Source organism: Mandrillus leucophaeus, unplaced genomic scaffold, assembly GCF_000951045.1.
Source record: "Mandrillus leucophaeus isolate KB7577 unplaced genomic scaffold, Mleu.le_1.0 Scaffold79, whole genome shotgun sequence".
Classification (NCBI taxonomy): domain Eukaryota; kingdom Metazoa; phylum Chordata; class Mammalia; order Primates; family Cercopithecidae; genus Mandrillus; species Mandrillus leucophaeus.
The window spans coordinates 885,518-910,752 of NW_012108585.1; the positions used below are offsets into that span (position 1 = coordinate 885,518).

General features: G+C 37.5%; 2 protein-coding genes across 3 annotated transcripts in view; both read left to right on the forward strand.

Annotated features, from left to right (window-relative positions):
* Positions 1-25,235, forward strand: part of LOC105529876 (serine/threonine-protein kinase WNK1) — a 163,518-nt gene that overhangs the window by 101,809 nt on the left and 36,474 nt on the right. The window contains exons 2-8 of one of the 2 annotated variants that reach the window (XM_011967140.1): positions 1,660-1,748; positions 3,688-3,907; positions 5,424-5,754; positions 6,508-6,695; positions 15,764-15,847; positions 23,114-23,263; positions 24,462-24,920. In XM_011967140.1, the coding sequence (XP_011822530.1) occupies positions 1,660-1,748; positions 3,688-3,907; positions 5,424-5,754; positions 6,508-6,695; positions 15,764-15,847; positions 23,114-23,263; positions 24,462-24,920 (1,521 nt within the window). The remainder of the gene's footprint in view (positions 1-1,659; positions 1,749-3,687; positions 3,908-5,423; positions 5,755-6,507; positions 6,696-15,763; positions 15,848-23,113; positions 23,264-24,461; positions 24,921-25,235) is intronic. The other variant, XM_011967139.1, reaches the window with a different exon arrangement.
* Positions 11,796-14,446, forward strand: LOC105529875 (serine/threonine-protein kinase WNK1). The gene has a single exon (XM_011967138.1). It carries the CDS (start codon positions 12,289-12,291, stop codon positions 13,591-13,593), a length of 1,305 nt encoding a protein of 434 aa, XP_011822528.1. The 5' UTR covers positions 11,796-12,288; the 3' UTR covers positions 13,594-14,446.

A 25,235-nucleotide genomic window follows, 5' to 3' on the forward strand; every position in this document is an offset into this window, starting at 1 on the left:
TATGAGAGATTACATGCGTTTCTGTGATTTATTAGTTACTAATTTTGTTTTACCATATCTGTCATTGAAACTATAGATAATTAGAATTATGTATATTTAATAACTTAACTTTTCTGACCACCCCACCCCAACTCCATTCCCTTTGTTTTATGTGTCTGTTGACTTACAGTGCCCCTTGAACAGCGTATCAGTGCTTCAGCTCTCGATCTGTGTGGTGACTTAGATGAGGTCGGAATAGATGAGATATTTTTCTCTTTCACCCCACCTCTTAGACAGTAGCATTTGGTTCTTATATCTTACGTATATTTTCCACACATTGCTGTTTTGGTTTTGGTTTTGTTTTTAAAGATGGAGTCTTGCTGTGTCGCCAGGCTGGAGTACAGTGGCTCGACCTCGGCTCACTGCAACCTCTGCCTCCCAGGTTCAAGAGATTCTCCTGCCTCAGCCTCCTGAGTAGCTGGGACTACAGGCACGCACTACCATGCCCGTCTAATTTTTGTATTTTTAGTAGAGACGAGGTTTCACCGTGTTGGCTAGGATGGTCTCAATCTCTTGACCTCGTGATCCGCCCACCTCGGCCTCCCCAAAGTGCTGGGATGACAGGCGTGAGCCACAGCGCCCAACCTGAAAATTTATTTTTAAAGAATTTGTTATCTGGGTATGGTGGCTCACGCCTGTCATCCCAGCACTTTAGGAGGCCGAAGAGGGCAGATCACCTGAGGTCAGGTGTTTGAGACCAGCCTGGCCAACATGGAGAAACCCCCATCCCGTCTCTACTAAAAATAAAAAAATTAGCTGGGCGTGGTGGTGTATACCTGTACTCTCAGCTACTCAAGAGGCTGAGGCAGGAGGATCGTGTGAACCCAGGAGGCAGAGGTTGTAGTGAGCCAAGATCGCACCACTGCGCTCCATACTGGCAACAGAGCAAGACTCCATCTCGGGGAAAAATTTTTTAAAAAAAGAAAGAATTTATTTATTCTTTATAAAGATTCTAAACTATTACTGTGATGACTACTATGTAGTATCACATGTAATAGTGGTAATGAGTTTTCTTCTGAGATTAATTGCAGAGCTTGTCTTTCGCATGGGTCCAATATTTTACTTTTCAGTGTGTTTTATTTGTGCAGGACAATTTGCCCTTCAGTTATCATACCAAAACAATATAAATCCTCAACTCCTTTGAGTTTGTTAAAGATTACTATGATAATACAATGTCTGCCAAACTAAGCATATGAATTCATGCCCACACATGGGTTTGGTGTTCCAAATAGTTAAATCCTGTATTGATTGATGTGTTTAGGGAACAAGGTTGAACAAAAGATCTTGTAACCGATTAGAACATTTAGCTCTCTTTTTTAGTCAATAACCCTTTACTTGAAACACAGCAGAAGATATTATTAACATCTGCCTAAATTTTTTCATTGCCACATATGGAAGTAAGTGACCCCACTGTCACTGTCCCATGTTTTCTTGTGAAGAGCTAAATTGCCACTACCCAACTGTGACACTGCAGGGTAGTGTGGACCAACTCCTGCAGGCAAATCAGAAAAAAAGCCAGGATAGTAAGAAAGGAACCTAGAAGAACCTTAATTGGAAATTTAAAAAACAAAGGTCAAAGACCCTGCTTTTTATTAATGTATTTCTGTTCATGCTTTTCAGGGGGTGAAGCCAGCCAGTTTTGACAAAGTAGCAATTCCTGAAGTGAAGGAAATTATTGAAGGATGCATACGACAAAACAAAGATGAAAGGTAAGTTGCCTCTTTTGACCTGAGTGATACTTGAACAAAACCTAAAAAGTAATGTGCTTTGAGTACAACACTCATTCTTCGGTGTATTTAATATTTGTGATTGGTTTCTCTGTTTGTGCCTGTAACATTTTTAAAGATAGGGTTTTGTTCATTATGGTTACACAGATGTGATATACTGGAACACTGTAAAAATATGGTTTGGTAGAGTTTCAGTAAACCAGAACCACCGTAAACATAGCTACATTCCATGAGAACTACTTACTTAAAACATCAGCATGATTTGTGAAACTCAAAAAAGAGTTTAGTATCTAACACAGGAAATCTTTCCTTAGTCCTTTACCATTGAATTCTAAATGGTGAAATAAAACCTTGGCTCTTTAAAGTCAACTCAACTATTATAGGTCTGATTTGCTGTCCTTATGTCGGAATTGAAGAAGAGCAAAACACAAAAATTCCTAAGTAAAAAGAGAAGACTTCACCCAGGGGTTAGAAAGAGATGTGGCTTTGTCATTTGTACTAACAGAGGAGTTTTCTTAGAGGAGTAGCAAGTATCTGATCTCCCATATAGCTGATTCATCACCCGTTAGGCATGGTGAAGGTCCAGTGTCTGCTTTTGGAAAATAGTCTATCTTTGCCACCCACTTTCATCCTCCAAAAAAGAAAAAGGAGACCAGCTAGTACAATATAAACTGCAAATTGAGCATAATCAACCACCTGAAGAATGAGAGCAACCAGATATATCAACCAAATTAAAGAATTCCATCATTTCACCTCTCCAGTCTCGTTCTTTTTATAACATCATTATTTAGGAGAGCTTAACTTCATGGTTTTTAAGGCTTTATTAAGTAAAAATTTAGTTTGAGTTTTCATTTGTATATATGCTGGGTCATTAAATCTCTTCAAGAACTTTTTTTTTTTTTTTTTTACTATAAACAAAGGAATGTTTGTTTCAACTCTTTTTTTTTTTTTTTTGACATAGTCTTGTTCTGTCGCCTAGGCTGGAGTACAGTGGCACGGTCTCAGCTCACTGCAACCTCTGCCTCCCGGGTTCAAGTAATTCTCCTGTCTCAGCCTCCTGAGTAGCTGGAACTATAGGCGCACATCACCACGCCCGGCTAATTTTTGTATTTTTAGTAGAGACGGGGTTTCACCATATTGGTCAGGCAGGTCGCGGACTCCTGACCTGAGGTGAACCATCCACCTTGGCCTCCCAAAGTACTGGGATTGCAGGTGTGAGTCACTGCACCCAGCCTGTTTCAACTCTTGATGGAGCAGCTTATTAGATTATTGGCATACTGAAATCATTTTATCTTAAGACTGTTTCGCAATCAGACTTCTGCTTGCCCAGTACACAAATTATTGAACAAGGATTAAGAGAACTTATTGGTGTAAATAAAGCTTACTGTGTTAGAAGGTACCAAACTAGAAACAAAAATATTTATTTTCTAGTTTTTATTTCAGCATTTACACCTTTTATAACTGTGAGCAAGATTCTCAACCTTTCTGCGCCTCCATTTCCCAATAATCAGGAGATGATATTGAATTAGGTGTTGGTCAACAAGATCATAAATTTGAAGATTTATGTTACTTATAAAATGCTATATAAATGATCATGTGGTATTTTGAAGCTTTAATAGAGCCAATTGTGTTAGCTCACCATTACTAGTATACTATTACTAAAGAGATCATTGAATTTAAAAATTATCACTATCAGTTCTTATTCATGAATGAGATTGTTATGATGTTTTATAACTTGAGAGTAAACCTCTGTAGTTACCATTCAAATGCAGCAATGTAAAAATGAGTTATAAACTTTCCCATTTATTTTTTCCCATTTTTTTTCTTCTGTGAATAACAATAATTGGCCACATTTGAAAATTATTTTTTCAAACTAATGGTGTTTTATTTTTGTTCCTTTTCTTTCCCCTCTGTTTGGAAGATATTCCATCAAAGACCTTTTGAATCATGCCTTCTTCCAAGAGGAAACAGGAGTACGGGTAGAATTAGCAGAAGAAGACGATGGAGAAAAAATAGCCATAAAATTATGGCTACGTATTGAAGATATTAAGAAATTAAAGGGAAAATACAAAGACAATGAAGCTATTGAGTTTTCTTTTGATTTAGAGAGAGATGTCCCAGAAGATGTTGCTCAAGAAATGGTAAATTGACATTAACTAGCCATTTAAAAATTGATCTAGACTTATATACATCGATACTATTATTAAGCAAAAAAGCAGTTGATGAAGTGCTGTGTGTGACATATCCCATTGACAGAAAATTGTGATGGCCCTAAAAGTTATCTTTGATTAGTGGGATTTTCCAGTGTGTGTTTTTTATTTTTTTAACTCCCTTCTTTGTATTGCTTTTATAATGGGTGTTAGATTTTATAGTCTTTTTTAAAAGTAAATTTTTTTTTTTGAGGGAGAGAGAGACAGGGTCTTGCTCTGTCACCAGGCTGGAGTGCAGTGGCCTGATAATCACAGCTTACTGCAGCCTTAAACTCCTGAACTCAAGCAGTCTTTCTGCCTCAGCCTCCCGGGAAGCTGGGACCATAGGGACGTGCCACTACGCCTGACTAGTTTTTGTATTTTTAGTATAGGCAGGCGTGATCCTCCCACCTCAGCCTCCCAAAGTGCTGGGAGTACAGGTGTGAGCCACTTCGCCTGGCCAAAAGTTATTTTTGAGAAAATATGTAGAGAGAGATATATATACATAGGGATAGATGGATGAGATAGATAGGTAGAACTAGTAGAATGCATTCCAAAGTCATTTTGAAAAGTCTGTAAGATTGAGTGACTCCCAGTTTATATAAGCATCATTCATTTAGAATGACAAGTTACGTTTCTACATATTGGTGCATTTGCCTTTGATCAGTTATCTGGATGAACCCTATAAACAGACATAGGACCATGAATTGTTTTTACTTTGAAGAGAGTTTTCCTGATCAAATATTAGTAGGAAGCCTTTGATGTATTATTATTTGAAGTATGTCTAAAAGATCACTCTTCCATAAGGAAACCCTTCCCCAAATTTATGCTTGCCATAGTGCCCAAAATAGCTAATTATTATGGAAAGATAACTCAGAATATCTCTACTCAGATTTATAAGAACCATTCAAAAGTGGTAGTTGCCTCTGGGAAGAGATCAGGTATGAGTTACTTGTGTTTAACTGTTAGTTGTTTGTATTATCTGAGCTTTTTGGCTTTTTTGGAGGGGAGGAGGAGTGTTAAATCTTCATATTCGTACCACAGTTGTTTTATCAGATTAAGTGGTTGCCTTGTAAAAGAAAGTAAAATCAACACAGGTTAATGTTAATTGTTACAAGTGAGGGGGAAATACAGTGAATAGAACAGAGCACCTTACTTGGTTTAGGAACTGAGGTTTTAGTTGCCCCATTGTTTTGTTGTTTGTTATAAGGAGTGAAGGTATACCTACCCTTCGAGTTTCTGCAAAAATGGTGGTACCCACTCCTCAAGTATCTACAAAGATGGTAGGGAAATGCATAATGCAGACCAGGAATTTTACAGTTCGGTTAAGGCCAGTCCTGAGAGAATTCTTTGTTCCTCCTCTTCTCGACTTTTTTACAATGCCTTTTTTTGGGCGGTGGGGGGGCGAATGGGCGGGTGTTGTTTTCTTTCAGTATTCTAGTGCTTAATATACCCTTTTATTCTGTAGGTAGAGTCTGGGTATGTCTGTGAAGGTGATCACAAGACCATGGCTAAAGCTATCAAAGACAGAGTATCATTAATTAAGAGAAAACGAGAGCAGCGGCAGTTGGTACGGGAGGAGCAAGAAAAAAAAAAGCAGGAAGAGAGCAGTCTCAAACAGCAGGTAGAACAATCAAATGCTTCCCAGACAGGAATCAAGCAGCTCCCTTCTGCTAGCACCGGCATACCTACTGCTTCTACCACTTCAGCTTCAGTTTCTACACAAGTAGAACCTGAAGAACCCGAGGCAGATCAACATCAACAGCTACAGTACCAGCAACCCAGTATATCTGTGTTATGTACGTATCTTGGGAAGTGGACAGATGGGCTAATGATTCTCCTAATTGGTTTTTTTAGCTTCTTGTTATTTTGCATTGGCTTCTTGGTTTTGAATTATGAATCCTACTATTATACAAAATTTGAAATGGTTGTTGTCTAGCTTCTCTTGATTCTTGTATCTGTGACTAGGAGAATAGAAGGATGGGGTGGTAAGGAAATGTGATTAGGGTACAAAATAATTTTATAAACTCCAACATCCTGGAGGTTTCAATTCGTAGATTTCTACTTTTCACAATTTATTTAAATAAAATGGAATTAATAATGAAGAATGAAGCGGCTTGGCTACTAAAATTGAACCCATCAGTCTGGTTGAGCTCTTTTAGCAAAGCTGAGTGGTGTATAGACTAAAAACTAATGAGAACACTGGTTATTAATTTAATTACCTGCTTAACACTGAGAACCTTCTGGCCTCCATACTTTGAAAGCTGTGTCAAATTTAAGACTTATAGTGTTCCATGTTGTTTCCCTTAGTCTTCAGGTGATAAGATTCTGTGATAGCCATATGGATTCCTCATTTAAATATAGAAATCTAAGGAATATGGCTGTAATTCATTTTTTATTTAGTTCAAATCTGTGCAAAGAATAACTAGTTACCCCTAATATAATGGGTCTAAAATATGAGAAAATGTGAACCTCCGTTTTGTGATTTGTCTTTCTCTCTCTTTTTCCTTTTTTTTTTTTTTTTTTTTTTGGGTGATTCATTTTTCCTTCAGCTGATGGGACGGTTGACAGTGGTCAGGGATCCTCTGTCTTCACAGAATCTCGTGTGAGCAGCCAGCAGACAGTTTCATATGGTTCCCAACATGAGCAGGCACATTCTGCAGGCACAGTCCCAGGGCATGTACCTTCTGCTGTCCAAGCACAATCTCAGCCCCATGGGGTATATCCACCCTCAAGTGTGGTAAGTAAATGCTTAAGGGAATGTCATACTACAGTGAGGGCCCATGGATAGTCTGCTAAATTAAAATTCTTTGTACAAACCAAGTAGCAGTATGAGTCTGAAGTAGAAAATATAAAATGCTGTATCTTTAAAGGCTTATTCTAGAGTATAATTAGAGTAGTCCTGGTAGAGTAGGATATAGACATTAATGTGTGGGCAGTAGCTGAACTGCCTACATGAAGCAACTACATACAAGATTTAGACTAGTCTGCATTTTTACTGAAGGTAATGCTCTCTTTAGCACTTGAGTTGAAACTATTCACAGCAGTAAAAGCTGGACGTACAAATGTTTTGCGGGTGGGGCAAGGAGAGTTTTTCAAAAGCTTGTTAAAATAATTACTAAGTATTTCCTGTAAGATTCCGTATTGTACAAAACACAGGTAAGACCTTCAAACCATTATAGAATGCTGCATGTGGGTACTCTAGATTGAGGGAATCCTTTATTTGAATGACTGTTTAATTTAGCGCTTGTGTTGAGTTAATCATCAGTTGCTGTGTGTGTTCCTGCCTTTTAAAGTCTGTGTTGGACACAAGTTCTTTCCCTAGTATATGTTCTTTTGCTTTTTCCCTTTAGTTGGTAACTGTTTTATTACTGATTTCAGAATCAACTTACGGAAATTATTTCCTGAAACATTTTATGCTTGTACACACAGACACACACACACACACACACACACACAATTATCCTATGTTTTACATTAGGCACTCTTGCTTCTCATATAGAGAATGTTAAAGTAGATCATCAGATAATACCCCATTTCTTCTGTTGACCTCAGAGGAAAATAAAATACGTCATCTGCCTCTGAAAGGTACTAGAAAATAAGTAACTTGTCACCGTATAGCACTTGTTTAGTGAGATCTTTAAGCAGACAGATTTCCCCCTCCTTCTCAGAAAGCTTTTAATCTAAACTTTGTGGAATTCTTGCCCTTCTTTAAATGAAAATCTTTGTTAAGAAAATACTTCTGCTTGTTCTGATTTTTTTATCCTACAGCTTGGAATAAAAGATGTTCATTTGTTTCAGAGTCCATTTAATCCTGCTTTGGCTAGGTCTCAAGATGAATGGCCACAATAACACAAATAAAAAACAACTAATGTACTAATTTTTTTTTAACAATCTACTTTCTCTCTTTAAAATAATTAAGTGAGGGTAGGATAGAAGGACTTTATAAAGGCTGCACAGAAAATATATTTTTGTGTTCTGACAAATATTACTTGTCAGCATTTCTTGTCAGTTTCTACTTTTAATTGATTTTTTTCTGGATTATTATAACTAGATTTTGCTAAAACTCTTGTTTTTTAAAATTTTCTCTTGTCTATACTCATCATGGGGGAGCATTAGTTCTCTGTTTTAGAAAGCAAGTAGAATGACATGAAGATACTAAGTATTTGAGCCACTAATACAGCCATGTTTATTGATGCTCTAAAAGCAGACGTTCTTGCTTTTTAATGACAGTATTCTATGGAGGTATTATGAAGACTTATTAAATATTGAGAATTTAAAAATTTGTCTAATTCTATTCTTGTCTCATTTCAGGAATGTGGCTTACAATAATATAGACAAATTATAAGTGAAATTTTAGAAATTAGAATAAAAGAAATAAGGCTGGAGAGAAATTAAAACAGGAGTGAACTAAATAATCATATGATTTTTAAATCCTTGCTATTGGTGGGCCACAGATTTGACCCAAAGCATTCTACACAGCCAAGTTTTGGAAATGAAAACATAGTTTTCATAGTTCACAACATCTAAAAGGAAAATAACAGTCTTATTCAAGACAACCTTTATAGTATTGCTCATACTGCCTTATAACTGTATTAAACCCTGTGCCTGAAAATTTTTTTAAGTTATTCTTTTTTTTTTTTTTTGACAGAGTCTCATTCTGTCTCCCAGGTGGGAATACAGTGGCATGATCTTGGCTCACTGCAACTTCCACCTCCTGGGCTCAAGCGATTCGCCTGCCTCAGCCTCCCCAATAGCTAAGATTACAGGCACCCGTCACCATGCCCAGCTAATTTTTGTATTTTTTTATTAGAGACCCAATTTCACCGTGTTGGCTAGACTGGTCTCGAACTCCTGACCTCAGGTGATCCACCTGCCTCGGCCTCCCAAAGTGCCAGGATTTACAGGTGTGAGCCACCACGCCCAGCCTAAATTATTCTTCAGAGATCCAGATTGAAGATATTCTCCCATTGATTACTTTGTAAAAGTACAAAATATTTTCTATATCCAGTTGTGAATTTCTTCTAGAAAGCCAAACTTTTTCCTAGCAGTAGATCATGACTTTTTACCTTTACAAATTAAGAGTGGCAAGTATAAGAAATACTGTGAACCAGCAACTTTCCATCTCATGTCTTCTAAAATAGAAATGAGAGTCTTTTTCTGAGGTTTCCAGAGCTCTCGCAAAATAATCCAATCTTAAAATTCTCTGTATCTTTTAATGTACTTTAAACTAATAGAATTCATTCTTGTTGAATCTTAAGTTTGCCAAAGTTGCAAGCTAATATTGATTGCTTTCCCTGTCTGCACCCTTCAGTCAGCTGGTCATTCTTAAATTCATACACTCATAACACTTGGTGTTATTTCAGAATATTTAGCATGATAATTGATCATTATCATGATCATTCATTTAAAAAACCTGTACTTGACTGACAACCTAGAATAGTTGTGAATAGTTGTGATCTGTCAGATGTGCTATGTTGAGTTATAGCTCTCCTCAAAAAAAAACTGACTTTGTGGAATTGGGAGAGGATGGAACATTTCTTTAGGCAACTATGCCCTGTTATCATTGTACTTTTGTTTATTTTGTTTTCAGAGTACTGTGTTTTCATGTGTGTGTTTGTTTTCTGTTTAGCCTCGTCGTGGCCGTAGCATGTCGGTTTGTGTTCCCCATCTTTCTGCTGTTCCCTCTCTGTCCCGCATCTCTCCCAGTGCTCCTTCCACCCCACCACCAGTGCTGTCTGCACCTCTTTCTCCTTCCCTCCTTCGGACTGCCCCTGAGGAAACTTTTGCCGAAAAGCTTTCTAAAGCATTGGAGAGTGTCCTGCCTATGCACTCTGCCTCTCAGCGCAAGCACCGACGCTCCAGCCTGCCTTCCCTCTTTGTCAGTACTGTATGTAACTGTAAACTTCTGACAAATGAACAATTATTACCAATGAATACATCCAGGCAACAAGAATTTTAATTAAAATTGAATAAAGAACAGGACTAAACTCAGTTATATTATGCTTCTAGGATACCAGTTATTCCTATAGGAAACTTTTTTTGTAATGAGGCTCTAAGGGGGAGTAAAAAGCAAGGAGGTAATGAGAGAGAATACTTATAATGTCCTTGGCACATACCAGCATGTGTCCAATAAAATTTACCTTTTATTATATCTTCCTATTTCCTATCAACATAAAATTCTTTCATTTTCATATTCTAGTTTTAAAAGTATTACTTAATTTTAAAGTTATTGCCTTAATCGAAAGCAAATTTTATCAAACATTACCCAAACATTTTTTCTCCTCACTTTATTCTAAGGAGACACTAATGAAACTGGATGAGTCCTTTTTTTTTTTTTAATAACCTTAGTCAGCAAAGGATAACCTTGGAGTGAACATTTATGTTAATTTAATCATTTATGTAAGATGATGTGTCAGCAAACCAAAGGGCTACATAATGTTCCCCCATGGGAGTATTTTTTCCTTAGGTTTCAACCTAAGGTGGGACTGTAGCTCTTTGTGTGACTTTCTTTGGCTACATTAATGTTTATAAAAGATATATTTCTTAAAATTATTTTAAGCATGTGGGTTCTTGCTGCTGCTTTTCCAAATAAAGAGTATAGTTAACTTTCTGACTAGCAACCCTAGAATTTTCTGATTTTTACTTAGGAGAATGAAGAACTGTACAGTATTATGGCTTTGAGACATACCATGAGTAAATAACAATAAAATGAGCATTCTTATTGAAAATAGAAATCCTCTTTTAGCTATTGTGAACAGTTGATCTACTTTGCCAGCTTGATAAGGATCTTTCCTATGGAAGAATGAAACTGAATTATTTTAAAAGGGGGAGTCTGTGATAGTAAATTATTTGCTTATTTATTTATTTATTGGAGGTGGAATCTTGCTCTGTTGCCAGGCTGCAGTGCAGTGGCATGCTCTCGACTCACGGCAACCTCTGCCTCCCGGGTTCGAGTGATTCTCCTGCCTCAGCCTCCCGAGTAGCTCGGACTACAGGCGCATGCCCCCACACCCAGCTAATTTTTGCATTTTAGTAGAGACAGGTTTCACCATGTTTGGCCAGGATGGTCTCGATCTCCTGACCTTGTGATCCACCCCCTTCAGCCTCCCACAGTGCTGGGATTATAGGCGTGAGCCATCGCTCCCAGCCGATAGTGATTTATTATAGTGTATATTGTTTGCATTTGGCAAGCTATGTTTCTAAATTTAGTCTTAAATCTAGAACTGCTTCTTGAATAAAAAGTGCTGTCAAATAAAATTGGCTGTCATTTATATTACCCTTGTCAGTTGATTTGAATACCAGGATGTCAGAATCAGAAAATTCATGGTTACAGCCGGGCTTGGTGGCTCATGCCTCTAATCCTAGCACTTTGGGAGGCCGAAGTGAGCAGATCACCTGAGGTCAGGAGTTTGAGACCAGCCTGGCCAACATGGCAAAGCACGTCTCTACTAAAAATACAAAAATTAGCTGGACGTGGTGGCACACGTGTGTAGTCCCAGCTATTTGGGAGGCTGAGGCAGGAGAATCCCTTGAACCCAGGAGGCGGAGGTTGCAATGAGCCAAGATTGTGTCGCTGCACTCCAGCCTGGGCGACAGAGCAAGACTCTATCTCAAAAAAAGAAAAAAGAAATTTCATGGTTATGCAACTCTTATTTAGGATCAGAAAAGTGGACATTTTGTGATTTAACTCTGTAACATGTTTCGTGTAGTAAAAATATAGTAAAACTATTAATCATCTAGTTTGGGATAAATAGGAGAAAGACATTACTGTCACTAGTCAAATTATATATCTTTTACTATCTACCAAAAATCTCTTCTGATTTCTAGTTAGAAGGCATACTATTAATTGATAAGAAAATAACACTGAAGGCCTCTAACATATCACAGTATAATAAGTATATAGGGCAAGTTAGTTCACTTTAAATTAAATTAAGTTAAATTAAATTAAAGCACACTTCTTACAGTATAGAACTAGTCGGGCTTTTATGCCTTGTTTTAGTTCTTATTCTTTGACTCTTTTTCTGTTGATATAATTTACATTAATGCTTAAGAGTAAACTTTAAGTGTGGGTAAAAACGAAATAATTACTTACAAAGCTTAATTCTTCATTTCCTTTGAGAGAGAAAAGTTATGGAAAAGCAGCTCTTATCTAAAGCAAAGAGCCCACAGATTGATTTCATTGGCCCTGGATGTATTTAATGGGTTTTTACTGTGCACATAATTTCCAGAAGCATTGTTATTTATTTATTAATTATAAATTTGGTGTAACCATTTCATAGGGTTACACAAAACTACCCAGTTGTGCATGTCTGATGTAATTTCACATATGAATGTATGAATTACTTGTCTTATTCATGTTGATACAGCCTCAGTCCATGGCGCATCCGTGTGGGGGGACCCCAACATACCCAGAATCACAGATATTTTTCCCAACTATTCATGAACGTCCAGTTTCTTTCTCACCACCTCCCACCTGCCCACCGAAAGTAGCCATTTCCCAGCGGCGTAAGAGCACCTCCTTCCTGGAAGCCCAAACTCACCACCTCCCACCCCTGCTGAGGACTGTCGGCCAGAGTCTTCTTCCGCCTGGGGGCAGCCCAACTCACTGGACACCAGAGGCTGTAGTTATGCTGGGTACTACAGCCAGTAGAGTAACTGGAGAGTCATGTGAGATACAGGTCCATCCTATGTGTGAACCATCTCAAGTTTACAGTGATTATAGACCTGGACTAGTACTTCCAGAAGAAGCTCACTATTTTATTCCTCAGGAAGCAGTGTATCTAGCTGGGGTACATTACCAGGCCCGGGTGGCAGAACAGTATGAGGGCATTCCATACAACTCATCAGTACTGTCAAGTCCTATGAAACAGATACCTGAACAGAAGCCAGTACAAGGGGGCCCTACTTCAAGTTCTGTCTTTGAATTTCCATCTGGACAGGCTTTCCTGGTAGGACACCTTCAGAATCTAAGATTAGATTCTGGATTGAGTCCAGGATCTCCCCTCTCTAGTATTTCTGCACCTATCAGTACAGATGCTACACGTTTGAAATTTCACCCTGTCTTTGTTCCTCATTCTGCGCCCGCTGTGTTAACTCATAACAATGAGAGCAGAAGCAACTGTGTATTTGAATTTCATGTTCACACACCAAGCTCCTCTTCAGGAGAAGGAGGTGGAATTTTACCTCAGCGTGTTTACCGAAATCGGCAGGTTGCAGTGGACTTGAATCAAGAAGAACTGCCTCCTCAATCAGTTGGATTACATGGCTACCTGCAGCCTGTGACTGAAGAAAAGCATAATTACCATGCCCCAGAATTGACCGTTTCTGTGGTAGAGCCTATCGGACAGAACTGGCCAATAGGAAGCCCAGAATATTCCAGTGATTCCTCACAAATCACTTCTTCAGACCCCAGTGATTTTCAGTCACCTCCCCCTACAGGGGGAGCAGCTGCATCTTTTGGCTCTGACGTCTCATTACCCTTTATCCATCTGCCTCAGACAGTGTTACAAGAATCCCCACTTTTCTTCTGTTTCCCCCAAGGAACCACATCTCAGCAGGTCTTAACTGCCTCATTTTCTTCAGGAGGATCTGCACTTCATCCACAGGTTATAGGAAAACTTCCACAATTATTTTAAACTACCCTACTTTGCACCACAACATTTAAATTTTCTATTCCTCATTTCCCTGAATCATGGATTTTTGAGAAATATTGTTTAATTTTATCAGTAGAATTTCCCCATCTTTGGAGGGTTGTGAACTACATATATGTATTTAAAAACAAAATATGAGAGAAGCTACCTGATTTACCTATTATATGTGAAAACTGGTGGAAAAAAGAACGCAAAAACTAGAATTTTAGTCATTCATCAAAATCAATGACTTCTATCCCTATGCACATTATTTTCAACCAGTAGTGAAAATGCAAGTGTATATATTGTATGGTTGACCCAGCATTATTTAGGAATACAAATCTTAAATATTACTTTCTTCCTCCAAACAAGTTTTTAAAAAATAGGGTAAATTTTTTTTTCTGTAAAATATAAAAAAAAGGAAAATAGGGAATGCTTTTTTTGTAGTAGTAGTAATAATACACAGAATTTTCATTAGTGTAGAAGGATCTAAAAAGACAAAATATATCTTACGGGAACAAAAAAAGATAGAAAAGGAAACAGTTTAGGAATTTGCCTTAAATGAAAATGCCTTTTTAAAATGGCATCAGTCAAGCAAGTTGCTGTGTATTATTATATGTCCAAATAAAATGCTAATTCATAAAATTAAGGACTGATTCTAATTTCTAGCAACTAACAATCTAGTGGGTGGTGGGCTTTTTTTTGTTATAAGAATTTGTGATATGTTGCAAGCTAAGGAACAGTAGACATCTCAGGCCTTGTATTTTCCTCAACAAATTTGATTTTAGTTATTTATGTGTATGAGCATATACACACTTAGCATATAAAGACAATGTAATGAATGTAATAGAATTCAAAAGTACAGTCAGTGTTTACTGTTTCATATATTCATTTGGTATATTTTATCAAATGTGTACATCTTGTAAAATCCACGTAGAAGACTATGCAGTTATATATTGAAGACATTTGGATATCCTACATATTCTACTCTTTTAAAAAGTACTATGTGTTGTTCTTCCTACTTTCTTCCTATGTTCTTCCCTTATCAGGAGCATAAACAACTCCCAAAATTACACAAATTATCAATTATTTAGAGTTGTACTAAGACACAAAAAGATCCAGAAGCTTGAAAACTATACATGGGCACATCAGTATTCAAGTTGCAGCCCCTATTATAAATATTAATGTATTGCCAGTAATTATCCTTTAGACTTTCCAAAGTAAAAAATACCAGGTGGTTAATGTATAGACATACTACAGAAGGAATCAATGCTTACAATAGTTAAGCTGCAGTGGAATGTGATATTATATCCATGTAAGCTTTAAGGAACCCCTTCTAAACTGAAATGGAATGACAAAAGTGGTAGCCTTTTCATTTCTTTAACGTACCTATATATAGTCCTGCATTCATTTCTCACTTTCTCATTTGTTTTAATTTGGACTTCTCAATAATCAGAACGCTCTAGTTGGGGTTTCTCAGACTCAACGCTGTTGACATCTGAGGTTGGATAATTCTTTGTTGTGGTGGACTGTTCTATGTATTGTAGGATATTTAGCAACATCCTTGGTTTATACCTCCTAAATACTAGTAGCAGCCATCTCCCTCACTTGTGACAACCAGAAGTGTCTCCACATATTGCCCAGTGCCCCCCTGGGGGTGGCACTGTTGCTCCTGGATAGCAATGATCATCCTAGGTATTTAGCAGTTGATGATGATAACAGATTTTTTGATACTTTTGATAAAAGTCATTGTGGCACTACAAGAAGTATTACCAAATTAGCATTACCAAATACCTTTCTTTAATTTTTCAGCTAAATTTCAGATTGATAGTATTAACACTTTGTTCCTGATTATTGTATTTCTAATAACAAATTTTATTATGAATCTGACTATTCTAGCCAGCTAAAATTACAGCCTGAGCAGCATTGACAGCTTAGGTTTTCACTATCAGTGGGTTTTGCATGGGTTGGGATTAGAACATGTTGTGTGATATGATCCTTCTCTAAATTTTTCTTACAAAAGATGACCCCGAGGCCTCTCCCATACATGATCAGGTTAATGTTTCATTTTGATCAAGCAAACTCTGAGGAGATTAAATATTCATTGCAAAAGCCTGACCTCTATACACTTACTTTAAGCCTTCTCTAATTTGTTGTGTTCACTTCTTTCCTTCAGGCACAGGGGCAGAGCCAGGGTCAGCCATCCTCAAGTAGCTTAACAGGGGTTTCATCTTCCCAACCCATACAACATCCTCAGCAGGTGAGAACAATGCATTGCAACATTTTATGGATTAGCAGTGGCCAGAACACTATTTTAACATTTGTGATTCGTGATATAAATGGCCTGCTAAGGAAAATTAAGAGGCATACCATGTCTTGTGTTCAGTAACAAAGAAAAGAGATTTTTTCTGAAACACATTTTCTGTGTTTCACTGAAACAGAAAATGTGTTTCAGAAAAAAATCTCTTTTTTTTCTTTAATGTGCTTTCGAACAATTTAGTAGACATACATTATTACTGATATAATTGTCTTTTTTTAAAAGAGGATTCTACACTGTTTTTTTTTTTTTTTTCTTTTTGAGACAGAGTCTCACTCTATCACCCAGGCTGGAGTGCAGTGGTGCAATCTTGGCTCACTGCAACCACTGCCTCCCAGGTTCAAGCAATCCTCCCACCTCAGCTTCTCACGTGGCTGGGACTACAGGTGCCTGCCACCACGCTCAGCTAATTTTTGTATTTTTTAGTAGAGATGGGGTTTCACCATGCTAGCCAGGCTGGTCTCACACTCCTGACCTCAGGTGATCCACCTGCCTCGGCTTTCCAAAGTGCTGGGATTACAGGCATGTGCCACCTCACCCAGCCTGGATTCTACACATAATTTACGGTACAAAGAATATGTCATTCCTTTTTTTTTTCCCACTGCTTGCAGCAGTGATTCGTCATTACCTTCATTGTGCTTGCCTCTACTAATCCTGCATTTCTTTTTAATTATTTCTAATCTGTAGAATGATGTGTCAGATTTTACACTAAGAAGTATCTAATAAAAGCCTGAGAACAATTACTTCAGGAACTTTTTTTTAAATATTTATTTATTTATTTATTTAATTTATTTTTTTTTTTGAGATGGAGTCTCGCTCTGTCGCCCAGGCTGGAGTGCAGTGGCCGGATCTCAGCTCACTGCAAGCTCCGCCTCCCGGGTTTACGCCATTCTCCTGCCTCAGCCTCCCGAGTAGCTGGGACTACAGATGCCCACCACCTCGCCCGGCTAGTTTTTTGTGTTTTTTAGTAGAGATGGGGTTTCACCATGTTAGCCAGGATGGTCTTGATCTCCTGACCTCGTGATCCACCCATCTCGGCCTCCCAGAGTGCTGGGATTACAGGCTTGAGCCACTGCGCCAGGCCAATATTTATTTATTTATTTATTTTGAGACAGCCTTGCTCTGTTGCCCAGGCTGGAGTGCAGTGGTGCAATCTTGGCTTACTGCAACTTCCACTTCCCAGGTTCAAGTGATTCTCATGCCTCAGCCGCCCTAGTAGCTGGGACTACAGGTGCATGCCACTATGCCCAGCTAATTTTTGTATTATGTTCTACTTATGCCCAGCTAATTTAGCAGAGATGGGTTTCACCATGTTGGCCAGGCTGGTCTTAAACTCCTGACCTCAAGTGATCCACCTGCTTTGGCCTTTCAAAGTGCTGGGAGCCACCGCGCCTGGCCAAAATAATTTTAACTTCTGCTTTGGGGGGATTGTTCCAGAAAGTTCAAGGAATTCAAGAGATTAGTGTAATCCAGATACATCCAACAATAAAACTGGTAATTCTAAAATTAAAGATTTATAGTACATCACTGATACTAGTTAATAGTAATTATTTGCAAGGGAATAATGCATTTTTGGCATAATTGAATACTTATTAGCTATTCGACATAAAATTCATAGCCACTATGTGTGTAATGCAAACTTCCTAATGATAGTTCTCCATGTGGGTTTTCTAATCACCAAACTCTAAACTGGCTTCTGGTTCTATTCGTTTTTAGTTTTGAAACAAAGTTTTGAATTCTTAATTACAAATGGCCCTCTTTCAGTCCAACATTTGGTCATGTAGTCATTTGATACTGGTTTAAGATCAGGAGTTGCTTGTACAAGATGAAAATCACTTAAAGGCACTTTCTACAAAAATAATTGATTAGTTTGGTTATACATGCATTCACTCTGTGATCAGTACCTCTGTAGAACTGAAGGGCTGGGATTTACATGCTTTGTTTTGTACCTGTCCTTTCTTTCAAGACTGGTTAAATTCAAGTAAACATATTTTTGCCAACCTTAACAAAATCTGTTTTATTCTATTAACAGTTCCTAATTAGAATGCAAATTACAAGTCACATAAAGCTGGTTGAGAACAGAAGTGCAGAGTACTAATCTCCTAACTTGCTTATCTTTGGATATAGACCAACACCAGTGAACTGAGCAAATTGTATGTGCTCTGTTCTTTCTTTTCCAAAGGAATTTGTTATATGTCTTGTCTTTGGGGATATACATGTATACTTACTACCAAATGAAGAAGATAATGAAATAATTCATTGAGTTTCATGGTAAGAAAGAGTGTGAGAATAGAAGAGAGCAGTACCATAAATGTCAAGTTAAAAGAATTAGGTAGCTCCCTCTCCTGGAGAAAAAATATGGCTAAATGCTATCTCTACAGCAGAGACAAAAATTAATTATTTGTTTCAGTGATGTTTTTGTTTTAGATGCTTTTATAGCATGTGTTGTAGAATCATAAAATTGAGCCCTCGATATATATAGGAAGTATATTCAGTCTAGAATAATTAACTTCTCCAAGGTCACCTAGATAATAAGGGAGCTAGCTACAAATTATAACCCAGAATTTAAGATTCCTAGAATAGTTTCGTTTCTTCCATTTTAAATAAAGTTCTACAGGGACTTAATGATTCTGCAAGTGTACCTTAGAAGCTGTCTTTATTTGTTTTAATTATTGGAGTTCCACATTTAAGAAAAGAAAGGTTGAAAACTTTTTGTACTGTATGGATAGTCTATTTTTAGATATGATTTTTGTTTTACATACTTTCAGGTCCCAATCCCACCTTAGAGAACAGTATCTCTTGTTTTATTTTAGTGAGGAAAGAAATGTACTTCTGTTAAAATTTACTTTATTTCATGGGTTTCTTGAACATAGTAAATAAGGAATTGCTTTTTTGTGTGTTTTTATAGGGTCTCATATAGTGATATGCTAGATCTTAACAAGGTACCAAAAATAGCTGCCTCCTGCTGAAAAACTTTATGACCACAAAGTTGTGAACTTTGTCAGACACAATGCCAGCTACTTGGAAGGCTGAGGCAGGAGGATCACTTGAGCCCAGGCTACAGTGAACTATGATAGTGCCACTGCACTCCAGCCTGGGCAACAGAGCATGACCCATCTCAAAAAAAAACAAAAACAAAAACAAAAAAAACAAACCACCGATTGTGAACTACCTACCCTACTAAAGTCTGTTTGAACTGGTTTCATGAGGCAAGCTTGGGCAGAGCATGATGCTTAACTGTTAAGCTAGACCACCCCTGCCTGGCTGAAGTGCTGATTATTAGTCAGTGGGACTGTGCACAGCAGATCGACATGTACTTCTGGCATATCCAGAGGTGCCACTTCTCCCCAAATACTCTAAGATACAACATTAACCATTAGCCATTGTAAATAACTGGTCTAGAGATCTCTTTAAGATGTTAATACAAGGGTTACTGTCACAGATACCTCTCAGTTATCTTAAGCAAAGAAATAGCTTGTCCATAAAACTGATCATTTTTACAGTCCTTTCAGCTTTTTTTCCTAATTGAGTTCAGATACTGAAGGTCTGCAGAGATGGACCAGATACGACTACTTTGAAAGAGTCTAAATAATATAGTAAATATATAGGTAAATTTCTACAAAACAAATAAGGATAATAGCTAATATTAAAGTGCTTTGCACATTGTACCTACATTCTCATTTAATCTTTTTAAGAACCCTGTAAGTATAGATGCTATAATTATTTCCATTTTACTGATGGGAAAGCTGAGATCTGGAGAAGGTGAGTAGTGTACCCAAACTTACAGCTTATAAGAGGTAAAAACAGAATTTAAATCCAAATAATCTAATTCCACAGCTCACTACTTTGTGTGTACTAATTTGACTACTACCCAATTATGTCCAAAAAAAAGGGAAGAAAATAACATCTCTCCCAAGCAGGAAAGGGAATATCAGGAAGACTTTAGGAAAAAGGAGGCATTTGAAATGGACTTTGATTATAAGTTAGACTCAGATGTAGAAATAAAGAATATTCCAGGCCAGAAGATACAAAAATTATACTGTGAGCAAGGTGAAAGGCCCAAAGATAGAAAAATAGGGGACAAAAACAAAAGTGCCTTTGGTTTGGTTGAACTAGAGCATAGATATGTGAAAGTGTAAGTTCAGGAAAGAGATGGTAGGGTCTAAATTTTGATATGAGCATAATTTTGAATTAAGGAGGATGTATTGGGGGCTGGGAGTATGTGATTACCATATGCCCAAAGATAACATGGAGATTCTTCCTCAAATTTATCCTTTAGAAAAGAGGGGAATCACCATGTATCAAACCTTTATCGTACTCTCATATTACAGGGTTTTCACTGTCCTTTACTTTGAACAACATCAAACCCAAAAAGGTTAATGAAATCAAATGAAACAGGTGAGAACAAATGTGCCTGCAAAGACTTTAGCTCATGTAGTTAGAAATGTTTATTGAGAACATCAGACAGAATTGTTTTTAAGCCATAAACATAAATTTAGTCCTTGTTCTCAGCAATATGACTTCACTCTTCTGAGGACTGTATGTGATTTTAAACAACTGGTTTAAAGATCTCTGTAAGATGTCTGTATAAGGGTTACATGAATAAAAACCTATAAGATAAATGCAAAAAAAAAAATCTCGTTATTTTAATGTTACGTAAATAGGTGCTTTTCGCTGCACATTTTACCTGAAGACACAGCTTAGAGGGAATGTGTTACGTTATGCCAGAAAACTGCAGGAGCGTCATAATTTAGCTTCAGTGAAGGTAAAGATGCTGGTGTCTTTACCTATGAAGAGTTTGGGGGAGAGGGAGCAATATTTCTGAATTAATGTATTTAGTATGCAATCTTATTTAGGTGTATAAATTAATAAGTTAGATAATTATAGATATCTCATTCACATTCCTTAAAGTTTAAATATATTCAAGTTGGGAAATAAAAAAGGTTTTCTGGTTTTTTAGTTCCTTTTTCTCAGGTGGGAATTAACAAATGTGTCTTATATTCAGAGCACCTTTAGAATTGGCTACATGTGGTGGATCTTAGTTTGCAGAAAATAAATTTCATATAATTCAGCAGCCATTTCTGCTTTTTTAATAGTTAAAATAAGAATACATTATCAGAGGCCGGGTGCGGTAGCTCACGCCTGTAATCCCAGAAATTTGGGAGGCCGAGGTGGGCGGATCACGAGGTCAGGAGATCGAAACCATCCTGGCTAACATGGTGAAACCCCATCTCTACTAAAAATAAAAAAAATTAGCCGGGCATGGTAGTAGGCGCCTGTAGTCCCAGCTACTCAGGAGGCTGAGGCAGGAGAATGGCATGAACCTGGGAGTTGGAGCTTGCAGTGAGCCAAGATCGCACCACTGCACTCCAGCCCGGGCGACAGAGCGAGACTCCGTCTCAAAAAAAAAAAAAAAAAAAATACATTATCAGAAATACTTAAATAGGAATAAGCCAAATATGACTGCTGTTGCCATTATATTTTAACATTCTTTTGGTGATTTTAATTGATAGAAATATAAGAAGAGCAAAAATATTATTTGTAGATTATCACCTAACAAAATCTAAGATGCTTATCACAGTGGCAAGATACATAATAAATGTACAAATAAATAGCTTATCTTTATGCCAGCAGTAACCAATTAGTTGTATGGATATACCAGCATATACGTAAAAGGCTGTTGGTTGCAGCATTATTTTAAGTAGCAAAAATGAAACAACCAAAGTGTTTATCATTAGGAGATCCCATTTAGAAATTAAATGAAAGTAGTATGCTATAGAACAGTATGTATAGGAAAGACATGTTTTTATTTATTTTAACAAAAACTATGTGAAAATGGCCACTTACGCATAGAAAAAAATCCATGAAGGTTATGCACCAAACCACTAATAGTGGTTTCCTCTTGAGAACAGGATTAGGGGTATTTTCATTAACTTTATAATATGATATACTAGTTAAAATTTTTATTACAAGTAGATGTTATATTAAGGAAAAATTTAAATTAGGTATTAGAGGATCTTGAAAGTCAGCCGTAAATTTCAAATTTTCTTTCTTTCTTTTTTTTTTTTTTTTTTGAGACAGTTTCACTGTTGTTGCCCAGGCTGGAGTGCAATGGCACAATCTCGGCTCACTGCAACCGCCGTCTCCCTGGTTCAAGCGATTCTCCTGCCTTAGCCTCCTGAGTGGCTGGGAGGAAGGCCCACCAGCCTGGCCCACCACCATGCCCATCTTTTTTTGCAATTTTAGTAGAGATGGGGTTTTCTCCATGTTGGCCAGGCTGGTCTCGATCTCCAGACCTCAGGTGATCTGCCCGCCTCGGCCTCCCAAAGTGCTGGAATTACAGGCATGAGTTACCGTGCCCTGCCTCAAGTTTTTATTTGTTAGGCAGAAGGGGCAGTACTCTAGGGGTCATAGTCCTGTTTTGTTTGGTTTTGTTTGCTTGATTTATTACAAAATTTAGTACTCGAGTATAGTTATGTGCCGTGCATTAAATTAGGTGTATAATTATGTGCCATGCATTAAATTATACCTGAGTGCCTAGTACATAGTAGATTCCCAGGTGTCATTCCCTTTGCCCCACTTTGAGTTAAATGATAATGTCCTTGTTTCAAAAAGAGAAACTTCATTTTTATAATAAAATAAGCAATCTAAGGCATTAACAGCTAGTAAATATTAAAGCTAAAATTTGAAAATATCTGTTATTCCAAATCCAGTGCTTTCCTCACTATTTTGTAGCTATAATCAAAACTATTCTTCAAGCATATTAATTATACAGTTGATAAAATAGGGTAAGGAGAAAAGATTAAAGGAAGCTACTAGATTTATCTGATATAGGTGCCAAAGTGAGAGCTGATGCCAAGAGATAGGGAAAAAGGGAATGGCAGGGATGGGATGGGGAAAGGAACTGTCTGGATATGTTATCTAAATGTCTTTGTAAAGACCTGTTGTTGGGGTGAGGGAGATACTGTGTGAAGAGCCAATGGTAACTCGAGTATTAAAAGATTGGTTAATTGTTCCTGGTGGCACCATCACAAAGAACATCAGAGGGAAAACAAATATATAATGGAAATTGATGAATTTGGGTGTGTGCATGTCTTGATTACTAAAATCATTATTTACAGACACTGAAGGCTTTAGGTAAACATGCTTCCTTAGAAACATGCTGTTACTGATTTGAAATAAAACTGAATCATGGTATTTTATTCTTAGCAGCAGGGAATACAGCAGACAGCCCCTCCTCAACAGACAGTGCAGTATTCACTTTCACAGACGTCAACCTCCAGTGAGGCCACTACTGCACAGCCAGCGAGTCAGCCTCAAGCTCCACAAGTCTTGCCTCAAGTATCAGCTGGAAAACAGGTAAACTTTTTTTTTTAAATCAGGTAAACTCTTAATTTCTGAAAGGATGCTAAAAGGGGTCTCCATGTAACTTGTCCTTTCATGTGGATAGACCCTTGAAGTAGGTTAATCTCATTGCAAAAATGAAGTGAAAATCACCTCATTTGTGCATATGCATTGTTTGATGTAAGTGGGTACATCACTGACAACATTGACAATCCAAAGTTTCACTTTTAGTCTTACCAGTCCAAAATCGATTTAACAGGTACTAGAAATAATGGGTTAAATAAAGGTGCTTCGGTAACTGAACCTATGACGTTCCCTAGAATTGTGTCAGCTGTGTCTGATATTCTAGGTTTCCAACTGTGCTTTATTTTCATGTGGATTTCTGCACTGTTTACTATGTGGAATTTTTTTTTTCTTAAGTAGTCCTCCTAATCACTTGAAAAGTACCCTGTAGAAGGTATGCTCTTCTAAATGACCTTTTTTCAACTTTATTTTTGAGTACTGTTGTGCATGTATGTGCACAGTGTATTGTTACCCTAATATTTCATCACATCTGAGATGCTATGAACTATAAATGTACTATATTTTATGTACCACATCATCAGTTATAAGATAGATCCCAATTTCTCACATGTTAAAATGATCAGGTAGTGGAGAGGGATGATTGCATCCTAGAATGAGTGAAATATGTGAATTATACCAATTTTTATTGAGTCATGTTAGACTTAAGAGTTTTAGAAATAATATGAATGAAATCTTAATTCCACTGGGAAGGAATTCATTTGAATTTCACTAACTACTGTAATAGCAGTCATAACTTTAGTGATAGCATTATGGTATATAAAATATATTTCAATAAAGCTGTTTAAAAAAAAAAAAGCAAACCCCTTGTCTATGGAAGGGTCCTCTTTTATTGCCAAATGCTGAAGCATTAGCAAGTATTTCTATGACAAAAGGTATAGAACAGTCATAGTCTATTTAGACTCTTTCTCTCCTGCTCTCCTTTCCATATTCTTATGTGGCATGTTAACTTAACACTAATGTATGCAGGGTTTTGTTGGTTTCGTGTTTTTTTGTTTTGTTTTGTTTTGTGTTTTCCTTCTTTTTGGCTAATACGTAAATCTTGCTTTTGGCAGCCTTGCTTTTTTTTTTTTTTTTTTTTTTTTTTTTAAAAAAAAAAGCTTGTCTGTTTTGTTTTTCTTTACCTTCCCAGCTTCCAGTTTCCCAGCCAGTACCAACTATCCAAGGCGAACCTCAGATCCCAGTTGCGACACAACCCTCGGCTGTTCCAGTCCACTCTGGTGCTCATTTCCTTCCAGTGGGACAGCCGCTCCCTACTTCCTTGCTCCCTCAGTACCCTGTCTCTCAAATTCCCATATCAGCTCCTCATGTGTCTACGGCTCAGACAGGTTTCTCATCCCTTCCCATCACGATGGCAGCTGGCATTACTCAGCCTCTGCTCACGTTGGCTTCATCTGCTACAACAGCTGCGATCCCGGGGGTATCAACTGTGGTTCCTAGTCAGCTTCCAACCCTTCTGCAGCCTGTGACTCAGCTGCCAAGTCAGGTTCACCCACAGCTCCTACAGCCAGCAGTTCAGTCCATGGGAGTACCAGCTAACCTTGGACAAGCTGCTGAGGTTCCGCTTTCCTCTGGAGATGTTCTGTACCAGGTATTGTGTTAGCTAGCAAAAGAGGGCACCATAGAGTTTGATCCTAATAGATCAGCAAGAACAATGGAAATCTAATAGTTGAGTGTCAGAATAACTAGCAATAACATGTCAACTAGAGAAGCAAAATAGTAAAATTCTGAGAAAGGATTGGGTAATGATGTTCAGTGATTCCTGATCCATTTTTCTCAAGACACCTCTTCAGAGAAAAATGGTTCTCTCAGTATTCAGTGTAAGCTGATCGAATGCTAGATGTGGTTAATAGTATACCTGACAACTCTTACATACATGGGTAGAATAAATAGAATAGCCAACATG

Bases quoted from the DNA above. Each gene is read 5' to 3' on its own strand.
- LOC105529875 (XM_011967138.1), top strand. From the start codon at position 12,289: ATGTATGAATTACTTGTCTTATTCATGTTGATACAGCCTCAGTCCATG.